The sequence below is a fragment of the Pseudopodoces humilis genome, chromosome 4 (genome assembly GCF_049639895.1).
Source record: "Pseudopodoces humilis isolate 2021_Gansu_Grassland_sample_001 chromosome 4, ASM4963989v1, whole genome shotgun sequence".
Taxonomy (NCBI): Eukaryota; Metazoa; Chordata; class Aves; order Passeriformes; family Paridae; genus Pseudopodoces; species Pseudopodoces humilis.
In genome coordinates this window covers 19683719-19695755 of record NC_142203.1, presented here as the reverse complement: position 1 = coordinate 19695755, position 12037 = coordinate 19683719, and the positions used below count along the sequence as shown (strand labels likewise).

General features: G+C 40.6%; 1 protein-coding gene across 3 annotated transcripts in view; it reads left to right on the top strand.

Moving 5' to 3' along the window:
- Positions 1-11796, top strand: part of SEMA6A (semaphorin 6A) — a 120015-nt gene extending 108219 nt beyond the window's left edge. For all 3 annotated transcript variants that reach the window (XM_014257070.2, XM_005528129.3, XM_088054177.1), the window contains one exon: positions 7679-11796. In XM_014257070.2, the coding sequence (XP_014112545.1) occupies positions 7679-8868 (1190 nt within the window). In that variant the 3' untranslated portion in view covers positions 8869-11796. The remainder of the gene's footprint in view (positions 1-7678) is intronic.
- The last annotated feature ends 241 nt before the right edge of the window (positions 11797-12037 follow it).

Below are 12037 nucleotides of genomic sequence, written 5' to 3'. Positions count from 1 at the left end.
TGACACCAATAGTCCAGAAAAATGGGTACTGGGTAGTATTGCACTGAGTCATCAGAGTGAGCCCTGCCATCCTGGCAGCCAGAACAAAGATGAAGAAAAAGCTTTCTTACTGTTTTCAACAAAGCAATTCCAAGATAGTGGCAGATGTTTATATATATACATCTAGATGTATATTAATGTATATAGATGGCCATCTAAAGAGGCAAACACCAAGTCATTGAGATAATAATGTGGTTGTTTTATGTCAAATCTTTAAATTATTCCTTCAGGAAAACATGAGATAAGATCTCAGAAGTGCATGATAGACTTTGGTCATTCCTCTGTTTTTCTGTCACAGAAATCTCAGAGTTCAGTATAAATTTGTCTGGGGATTTTTTTGTTTGGTTTCTGGAGGTTTTTTTAAAATTATTATCACTAGATAAAAAAAGAAGAAAGCTTGTTAATACCTGCAGGGATTTTCCAGTCTGAAATAGTCTTTTAGCAACATGAGACCTGTAAACACATTTCTAACACCTGGAGACACGTGTTGAAAATCTATTCAGTGGTATTTTAAAAAGATATTCTGAAGCCCATAAAAACCTCCATTCATAATGAGTGTTTCTTGCAAGCCTAAAGTGAGGGAGCTGTACAACCTACAGAGAAGCTTGCACTGAAGAATGAAATTAACTGCTGAGTTCTCCCCTTAAATAACAATAGTAAAAAAATCATTGTGCCTTTCTGAACAATGACTTGTTCAGTGGAAAGGCTCAAGTGATTTTGTAGCTGTTGGAGATGGATGTGGGCTTATTCCCATTTAGCTAGAGAGGTGACGTTTAACACAACAACAACCTACTCATGCCTTAAATGCTCTTAATGTGTGGTCTGCAAATAAATATTACCTTATATCCTGATAGTTATTCCCTCATTTCCCATCCAAAACATTATTCTTCATTTCCTACTTCAGTGTTTCAAGTTTCATGTGTGTCACCATTTTGGGTTATTGCTTTACCAACTGTTGCAGGCAGCTTTGGAAAGATGGACAATGACAGCTCCCTGTGGATGTGATCACAGAGTGATCATGGTGCACCTGGCATTTGGTCTTCTCATTGCCCAGGGCACACCTCTGCCAGCCACAAACCATTTCTTTGTCTCCACACTGCAGCAAAATGCAGTGCTCAGGCAGAAATGTGCTATTTTTCAGGACAGGTAGCTGTTATTCACACATGGGAACTTGTAGTGGCAGACCAGGTATCGCTGGTCCTGTGAGTTATCCTTACCAGCTTCAGCCTGGCTGTGGAAGAGGGCAGCATCCAAACTCGTGTATCACTAAAACAGCCTCTCATCCAGCTGTTACAACTGGGAAGTAATTTGCTGTTTGTTTTCATTCATCAACGAGTTGTGAAGAGTTACAAGCTGGAATTTGAGTTTGTACCCACTGCACAACATACACCAGAACTTAGACTGAAATGAATGTGACTATGGGGCTTTTCTTGGTGTCCTGCCATTCGTGTCACACAGGGATCACAGGTGAGACAAGGAAATTTAGGCTTCATTGTGAGATGTTTCTTTTTATGCTGTACTTGCTAAAAGGACACAGAGCTTTTGCTGAGCCTCTCCTCAAGGAGTGAGGTCTCCTTTCTGCAGATGCCTGTTAATTGCTGTTCTCCTGAGACAGGCACCTTACTTCAGATCTCTTTCCAGGGAGACCTTTGATCAGCACTTTTCAACTGCAGCTTTTTAGCAGGTTTTAGCTTGCTTTCATTTACTTCTGAGAAGATAAGTCAAAGGCTTTAGAGAAGTCAAAGGCTATCATACTTATTCCTTCCCCACAAAAAATAAGCCATTTATCCTGCCAAGCAGGGAAGTTTGTCTGGTTTAATGCGATTTACTATTGGAATTTTTTTTTTTTTTTAAATTTATTCTTTGTGTGCTCATAAAATAGATTGTTTTATTACTTGTTCTAGTGTCATCTCCATTTGAAAGATTGCACTGGCAGGTCTGTGTTTTGTTGGGTCCTCCCTTTGGCTATTCTCAAAGGCATGTAATATATTTGTCCTTTTCCAGAGCTCTTTATGTTTGTATTTCCTCCATTGTTGTCCAAGATACCATACAATGTCTAAAAATTGCTTTGGCTAGCTCCTTAAGCAGCTGGGGACAAATTCCTTAAGACAATTTTAAAATGTCTACTATCTAAGTAGGTTTACCTCTTTTCTCTATCATGATCGACACTTACTCCCTAACTTTGTTACGTTTCTGATTACAGGTCAGAGTGGGTATTTTCATTGAAAATAGCAGCAGGAAAAGGAGTAAATAGTTCAGTCTCCATGTCTTCCCTTATCTATCCTTCTTTAATGAAGTTTTTTGTGTTGATATTCATTATTGTTATTCAGTTATGCTCATGCTATGTATTCTTTAGAATGATGAACTTAATCCCTTTGTGATTATTTCATTTTAATTACATTTTTGCCCTTGGAATTTCTTCCCTATTAGAATTAGAAGGAACAGAGCATCTCCAGCATCTCCAGAATAGCTTCATCAGCATTTTCATACAGTAATCTTTTCAGCACTCCACACATCTTGCTTTTTAACTTTTTTTTTTTTTTTAGCTTATGTACTGCCCAAAAGCCTGAATACTTTTGTTAATTGGTGAAAAGAAGAAGCCTCATTTTCCTGCTTATGACAATCTAGCATACAGGAGATCTACATCTTTGCATCATCTCTGGTCTTTTCTGTATTATTTTTACCCAGAGACTTCCCACAAGTCTGTTTTTCCCATCTACTATAACTTTAACTATAGTATATGTATTATTGACATAAAATGTAATATCTCCGTGCTCATTCCCCAACTACCTTTAGCTAGATCAATGCTCTGCTCATGGGATTTATAAATGTCCCTAGCTCATTTCAGAGTTGAATCACCATGAAGGTCTGGAAACATTTTTCTAAATGTCTTCTTAAACAACCAGCCAGTCCAAACTATGTACCTTACCTAGAAACTCTGCTGGAAGGAGGAATTAATTATGCATGGCAGAATAACACAATACCATATCAGGTCTTCTCTCTCATTAGATGAGTAAGAAGAGGTGATTTTGTGTGTTCCAGACTGTTACAGTGCAGGGTATACTGACTGAGAAAATTAATGGCAATGTTAGGAGATGCAGACAAAAGGACATGGGATGAAATTACAGAAAGTTAATGGAGGCGGAAGGATCAGGTTGTCTATGGGAATCAGAATAGTCATGGAAAAGGGAGAATATCAGGTGACTGGACTGGCTCTTTTAGTAGCCAGAAATAATATTGCATCACAGGTGGGAAGACCCTGAACTTGTGAGCCCAGCTGTGATTTGTAAAGGAGAGAGGTTGACTGAAAAGGAGGAGTCTAGGGAGGTCAGTAAATGTCAGCATATTTGTGGCATTAGTGACACAACATGTAAGATCTGGTCCTTGAAGATGCGAATATTTGATGTCATGTATTTCTCTGTAACATTTTCAGGTTTACTTTTATTTTTACCACCACACATCTCTGAAGTACAATGTTAATACAGATAATTCTGTCAAAACTATCCCTTTCAAAAGAGTAGTTTGTTGTTATCCAAAGTGATAGGTCTCAATATAGTAGAGAAAATAGTCAGGGGTATGGATTCAGATCACATAAAATGAAATAAGCAATGTCTTCCCACTTTTGCAAATGATATAATAGAAACAGGAAAGTGCTAGACATTAAACACTTTAAAATAGAATAAATTGAATGTAATAATATTTTTATTAATCTTTTTTATTAATAAGAAGAACAGAATAGAATAGAATAATAATTCTTTTATTAAGTAAGATACATATAATATGGGGATACTTAGACATATTTTACTGGTTCTGTGCAGCCAGCCCAGTCAGTTTTCTAGTACATGATGTCTTAAAAGTATGTCAGATAATAAACAGCTGTAAGGTTTTTTAATAGTAGGTATTTCCTCAAAGCTGGGAGTCCAGATACTTTACTTATCTTTCAAAAATGTAGACCCTACATTTTCCTGATTATTTTCTCCATTCATATTAATTCCTTGAACAATGAGTACAAATGAAGGATGCCGGACTTGCCATGTGGACTGTGTTGTTCTTTAAAAACTGCAGGATAAGTAAAAGCACATAGAATGCAGTCTGTAAAGTGACATAAAGAGTTTTCCTCAAACTTGACATGGTCGGGATCACATACTTCCTAAGTCATCCCACGCTGTGCAGGCAGTTACTGATAATCTTGAGGTTTGACACGTTGATGGTCATCAGTAACTGCAATTACCAGCCTATGTCATGTTAAATTCCAGACCACCCCCACCCACCCTGTGGTCATTAACAGTAGAATACTGAGCATTTCTCCTACTTTTTTATTAGTTTTATCTATTCCATGGACATTGATGCAGGGTCAAATCTTCCCCAAGTCAGTGGGATTGTTTGCATAACTAATGACACATGGAAGTGATCCCTGATAAAAAATAAACTATATCATTATTTTCAGAGAAGATCTGCCTGCCTAGAGCAAAGCCATTAATGCTAAATATCCTATAGTGTAGGAAACATAATAAAAATTAGGAAGGTTTGAGTTCAAGAGGAAATAGCTGGAATCAGGATGCTTTAAGACAGTCATAAATTTCTCATCTACAACACCTGCAGTGTGCACATCATTTCAGCTACCCCTTTCATGAACACAAAGGGTCATGCAGTCTGGACTGTGTAGTCATTTTGTGATGTGAGTGCTAATGTTTGATATCTACTGGTAACCTAAAGCTGAAGATTTTATGTTGCTTCTTTATGCAGTGATGCAGGTTTGTGCTTGAGGCTATCACTTGCAGAGTAGGACATAGCCTAAAGCAGAAGACTGGGAGTGCAGAGCTTGAAGTTTCCCTCAGCCAGTAGGAAATTTCAGGCATGGACATGAGTTTTAAGGTATTCCCCTTGCATCCTATCACCAGATACCTGAGAGAGGTAACAGCACTTTCCCCTCCACTCCAAACCATGAGAAGTTTTAGACAGCAATGAGGTCTCTCTAAGCTGAACAAACCAAGAATTTTAAGCCATTCCTCATCACTGGTGGCCTGCAGTCTTTTCACCATTTTTGTTGTACTCCTCTAGACACATTCCAATATTTTTACATGATTGGCTCCTTTTTCCACCAGGGCACATGGTTGAGTCATATTGAGCTTACCATCAACCAAAAGTGCCATTTCCCTTCCCACAGAGGAAGGCTGCACTCCAGCCTCTTCCTCCCAGTCTACACATAAAAGAATATTAGAACGATAGCATCACAGAGCAATTTACATTGGAAAGGACCTCTGAGATCATCAAGTTCAACCTTTTACCTAGCACCACCATGATCTCTTCTAAACCATGTCCCCAGGTTCAAGCATTAACATGCCTTTTGAAAGATATGACTTTCCTGTCATGGATCCATGTTGGCTTTGACTGTAGGTGCTTAAACCCCTGGGTAGGCTTTGAGCAGGGATTTTGAGTTTTTTCCATGCAAAACACATTGGATAAGTGCTCAAAGGGATATGCATGAGAAGTTTGTGCACAGAAATCCATTAAATTAGACTTTTTAAGGTGAAGCTTTTCTTAACTTCTTCACCATTCTTCCCATCCATTTAAGACTGTATCTGATTCGCTGACTAATCATTGCAAACAGTTTTACAAGTGTAAATAAATTTGGCCACAAAATGCTGCAAAGTCTAGCATGTAAATATCAGCGGGTGAAGGATCACAGGAGACCAACATCTTTGCAGTGAAATACAGTTCCTGCTGACTCTGCTGTAACCACTAAACTGCTTCTACACATAACAAGTTTGTACGTGGATTTAAATTACAGAACTAGGTTTTGCTGCTGCTTGCTAAGTGCTGATGGCAAAGAATAGAAGAATCTGCCTCTGAAGAAGCTTCTGGGTTTTAAAAGAGGGTTCTCTTAGAAGCACTTAATTTGAAGATTTTTTTTCTAATTATATGTTGTTTTCTGAGTTTTATTTTCCTGTCCTTGCATTTTACTATTAGGACATTTATATGAATGCCAGATCTTATTTTCTTAAGTGATCGTCTGCTCTTGCTATTTATTCACCTTGTGAAATCATAATCTTTTGTACTGTCTCAGCACTGTAATTTCTGTGGCACCCAGCTGTCATGTCACATGCAGGTACTTACTTTTCAAGGGCTGTTTTGCTTTTAAATATAAAGTTCATCTCTCGTACAAATATCCCTTGTCTACCTATGCTGCAATTAACTTGGGACAGAAAAATAGGAATAATACTATATCTAGCAAGAATACTTATCAAAGGCTTCTGTGAGATAGTGGCAACTAATATTCTTTTTATACAGTTTGCTGAGGAGCATTTTGGTTCTAGTTCTGGGTTGTAATTACCTTCTGTGCCAAAAACATGAAAAGACCTTCTTTTAGAAGTTGATTAACAACATGAAAGTTTTGTATCCTCATAAAATCTCAGGAGAGCCTTAGAGTTCTATTTTCTGCTTTGCTGTCCCTCCTGTAAAAAGGACAGCTATTACATTTCCTTTGAGTGTGTGGGGCATTTAACCTTTTAATCCCCTGGGACTTGGGCCTTCTCTGGAAGAAGAGGTGGGAGAGATAGATGTTCCTTCAGTTCTGTGTGAAGCTGTGGCTGCTCTTTGCAAACAGTAAGAACAAAACCAGAAATGGGAAAAAAAAAAAACAAATTACAGTCTTTTTGCTCATGTTTCATTAGTACTGCTGGCTTGGTGCCCACACCAGGAAAAAAAACAACGTTCTTTGGAAATTCAGGGTATTCATTAACGCCACATTAGGGACTTCAGATGGAGGAGGAATGCTCTGGCAAAGGTGCCTCCTTAGACAAGGAGTGCTTGGATGGCCGAGTAGGATTTGAAAGTGATCTCTGACCACAGGATGAGGCACTAGGTCAGGTCTTTTAGAACAGAAAGCAGCGGCTTCAGCACAGAGGTCAATCTATTCATGTGTTCAGAAAAGAGAGAACTTTTAAAATTAAAATAGCAAGGACAGTCATCTAGCAGGCTAAATAAATTTCAATACTGTGCTCTGTCTTTCATAGTTACTCAAGCATCCTTCTGAAGCTCAGGCATGTGACACTGACTTATAAAACACATGACAAAGATAACAGAATGAAGAGCAGAGAAAGAAGCCTTAAACAGTGTGGGACACACTTCCCTGGTATCCACCAGGATTCTGTTTCCTCTCCTTTTAAAGGCTTTTGAATGTGAATTACTTACCATAGTAAAAATAAGCTGGTATTAGCCTAGGAGAGATAAGAAAGAGGAAGGTGAGGAATGAGCACTATGTCAGAGGAGGAGAGCTAATAGATCTGCTAAAGTTAGTGTGAATTGCCTAGGGCCAAGTTTTCAAAACAGTTGTACTTGTCCTGCAAGTAAATTCCCTTTTCCCCCCTGAACTTTGTGGTCTTCAGCTCCAAATTTAAAAGCTGAAGGCTGCACATGGATGATGTAGCTGGCAGGGTTATTTCTCCAAATTTCAGCAAGCTGATAAACAAAAATCACATGCATGTGATTTTTGATAAACAAAATCACCCTGCAAGACACAAAGCAACCTCCCAGGGGCACAACTTTGAATAAAGCAGTTAATGACAAGTAGCCTCCCCCACCTCCCCGCTCCTCCTCTGCCTTAGTTTGTTTAACCTCTGTATGCTGTCTATTGCAGGAGTGATTCGCGAGAGTTACCTGAAAGGTCATGATCAGCTGGTGCCAGTCACCCTGTTGGCCATTGCTGTTATTCTTGCTTTTGTCATGGGGGCCGTCTTTTCGGGAATCATAGTATACTGCATCTGCGACCACCGCCGCAGAGACATGGCTGTTGTGCAGAGGAAGGAGAAGGAGCTGACCCACTCCCGCCGTGGCTCGATGAGCAGTGTTTCCAAGCTCAGTGGCCTCTTTGGGGATGCTCAGTCCAAGGAGCCAAAGCCTGAAGCTATCCTCACGCCTCTAATGCACAATGGCAAGCTGGCTACCCCAGGCAGCACTGCCAAGATGCTAATCAAAGCTGACCAGCACCATCTGGACCTGGCTGCCCTGCCAACCCCTGAGTCCACCCCAACCCTGCAACAGAAGAGAAAGCCCAGCCGAGGCAGTAGGGAATGGGAGAGAAACCAGAATCTCATCAATGCCTGCACAAAAGATATCCCCTCGATGGCCTCACCAGTGATTCCGACTGACCTGCCACTCAGAGCTTCTCCCAGCCACATCCCCAGTGTTGTGGTCCTGCCCTTAGCCCAGCAAGGTTACCAGCATGAGTATGTTGACCAGCCAAAAATGAGCGATGGGGCTCAGATGTCCGTGGAGGACCAGAATGCCACCCTTGAGTACAAAACTATCAAGGACCACCTCAGTAGCAAAAGCCCCAGCCATGGAGTTAACCTGGTGGAAAATCTCGACAGCATGCCACCAAAAGTCCCCCAGCGGGAGGCTTCCCTGGGGCCCCCAGGTGCCTCGCTGTCACAGAGCGGGCTGAGCAAGCGGCTGGAGATGCACTCCTCTGCTTACAACGTGGACTACAAGAGAAGCTGCCCCACAAACTCACTCACGAGAAGTCATCAGGCATCGACCCTCAAAAGAAACAACACTAACTCCTCCAACTCGTCCCACCTGTCCCGCAATCAGAGCTTCGGCCGGGGTGACAACCCACCGCCGGCCCCGCAGCGAGTGGACTCCATACAAGTCCACGCGGCTCAGGCACAGGCTGTGACTGTATCCCGGCAGCCAAGTCTCTCTGCCTACAACTCACTGACGAGGTCAGGCTTGAAACGCACACCCTCGCTAAAGCCAGACGTACCTCCCAAACCTTCCTTTGCTCCGCTTTCCACGTCCATGAAGCCCAACGATGCGTGTACATAATCAGAGGGGGAGGGGGAGCAGGAGGAGGATGGCAATTAAGCAGAAGTTGCCCTTGAAAGCCAGTGTTCTGCAACTGTTATCACACGCTCCTCTGAGAAGATGGTTGTTGCAAGCTGAAGATGTGTTGGATTTCTGCTCTCTGGGAAAAGTGGAATATTTTTTTAAACCCGAGCCATATGACCCATGGTTGAAGGTTTGCAATTGCAGGATTCACCCCCACAACCTGCCAGTTCTTTGCTCAAAAGACTAACCCTCCATCAAAAACATTGAGCCAAAAGCACACAGGTGAAAATGACTGTGGCATTTCACCCCCTGCCCCTAACTGCACAGTGCATTCCTGAACTGGGAAAGAGTGCTCTGAAAAGCAAAACAAATGTAAAAAAAACACACAGATGTAAAAAAAAAAAAAGAAAAAAAATTTAAAAAAGAAAAAAAAGAAAGAAAAAAAGAAAACGATCAATTGATAAAGCTAACTCTGACTTAACAATGGCAGAAGTTTACCACTAGCAGGTACTGTGAAATGATGCCCTTCAGTGTTACAGCCATTTGATCATAGCAGTTAAATGCCGGCTTGGGCAAACTATGTCATAGATTTCTGCTACCCTTCTCTTTTAATGAATAACATGTGACTGTTAACACAAGTAACTCCTCTTATTTATTGTTCAACTTTTGTTTTTCCTAAGGAACTGACATGCATTATCATCCTGTGAGCAGCTTTTCAGAAGTACCTTGAAAGTTATACCTATTTAACGTGAAACCCATTAACTGGAGTAATTAGAACTCTTTTATTTTTCCAAGAATTTCACTGAGTTAGATAAGTTGGAGCTGGATTTCTGAACTTTGTGCCTGGACTGCCTGGTTAGCTGAAAAAAAAAAAAAAGGGGATATGTATTTAAGTCTCTCAGCTAATTAGCTGGCTGGGCCTCTGACCTAAGACAGCAACAAATACCGCAAGTTCATAACTTCTAAAGCAGCTGCAAGAGAAACTTAAAAGCTGCACATCTGTGCACCATTGCTATCAACATGGCTTTGTCAGTAGCTAATACTTTCTGTGAAGGCACCAGCTTGTGATGTGCCATCTCATTTCACCTTGCATGTGAGACGGCAAACAAAATCCTCAAACAGTGTGAACTAGCTAATATGCCGGCTGTTACCATGCATAAATTATGGTCTTATCACACGGGTTTTTCGTGGGAATATATCTGTGAATAGCCTGTTTTCTTCCACATGTAAATTTGTGCCTTACACCCTCAGTTGTGTATATTTGTGAGCTGTAGTATGTAAAACCTTTTTCTTTTTCCCCTTTGAGTAATGCAAATATTTATTGATCCTTCCTCCTCCTAGCCCCTTCAAAAACTGGAGTAAAGACATTGAAAGAAGAATGTGGTGGTTATTTTCATAACCCTGCATCCCTAAAGAAATTAGGCTAGCACCATACCTTCCAAATTTGACTTTCTAGCTGTGCCAAGTCCTCTCTCAAAACCACCCACAGGTAATGATGCTCCCAAGGCACCGTGCTGGGGGTTCTGCCTTCCCCCACTTCCCACTCCCCCTTTACAACATGTCAGTGTGGACATCATTCTCACTGGCAGCAGGAAAATTACTAACACGCTTGTCAATGGAGCTGGAACATCCCCTGGCTGGGGACAGCACTGGTGAGAGGGGCCAAGCCCTGCAGAAAGCCCAGCCGCACATCCTGCAGCACACAGGGCACGTGGAGCTAGGACAGGCAGGCAGGCTCCTGCTGTAGCTACCTGCTGCTCCAGAAGGATGCTGCATATACTTCTTTGGGGAAAAACGTGGGGTTTTTTTCCTTTGTTTCTTTTGTGTGACTGTGCATGTAGCTAGTGTGGGAGTGTGCGTGCGCACAGGTGTGTGCGTGTGTGTGCGCACGCAGGTGTGTAAGTTCCTTTCCAGTCTTTCAGTTTATGCAAAAACGTAGCTGTGTTTTTAATCTGTTACAATAACTGTGTCAACATACTGTAGAAAAATGATGGGGATCGCTTCTAAGCTTTTTATATATATATATATATATATATATCTACTGAACAGTATGTTTGAGTAAGGTGGTTGTTTCTGTTTCAATTTGTTTTTTAAAATTTTATACTTCCATTTGTTTTTCAGGGTTTTGGTTTTGTTTCTGAATGATTGAAAAGACAGATTTAAAGTCCACTAGTGTATAGATGGTATATATAAGGTCTGGATGGTATACACCAAAGTGTGTAACAAGGGTGCTTGCATGTTCTTTCATTTCATCATGGCTTCTTCTATGAAACAGTTTTGTTCACCCGTAGTGAACTATGCAGACTGGAGTAGATAGATCTGTATCCAAAGCAATGTTGTTGTTTTAATAAAAACAAACTGAAAATCCTTTGAAAACAGTAGGTAGTAAGCTAATTTTTTTAAAAAAGAACCAACTTAACACCTTTTTATCAAGCTCCAACCCCTGAAGCAGAGTTCCCTTGATATTATCCCTCAAAATGTTGTCCCAAACCATGGAGATGGAAAATCATGGCAACAGCTTGTGCAGCGATCTGCCTTCACAACTTACACTGCAGTTACTGGGTTGACCTCGAAATGTTCATTTTGTATTCAGTGGGTCTTTTGTTTTCATCCTTTCCCAACCCCAGTTCCCTTCCACCCTCATTCTGTTTTGAGGGTTCATGAACCTATGTGTGCCTTTGCTTTCCACCCTTGCTATACACTGGTAGATGCAACAAATTCAGACTCTCATTTGTAAAGTTGTAAAGTATTGTGATGTCACCAGTTTCCCTTCATTTCCACATCCCCCTAACATATGATTCACAACTTAATGTTGGTTGTAAAAGGAAAAAAAAAAAGGCAGGAAAGGAAAAGAAAAAGGAGGATAGGTGGGAAATAAAAGCTCTTGATTACATATGGTAATAAAACCAGACTGTTCTACCTTGTTTCTTGTTTCCTGGTTCTCTTGTTTCTAGATGATTTATCATTTTCCTTTAATAAATACAAATAGATGCAATACTGATCATTTCAATCAGGTTGCAGTGAGGAAGAAATTTGTTACTTTTTGCCTTTTACAGAAAACAGACTTTAGTGTTGTAAGGTGCTGGTAATTAATTAAAAATTAAATCACACATTTGCTCTCCCTCTATTCATATTTTGCATTTTGCTTTTATAATCTTGTTCATTG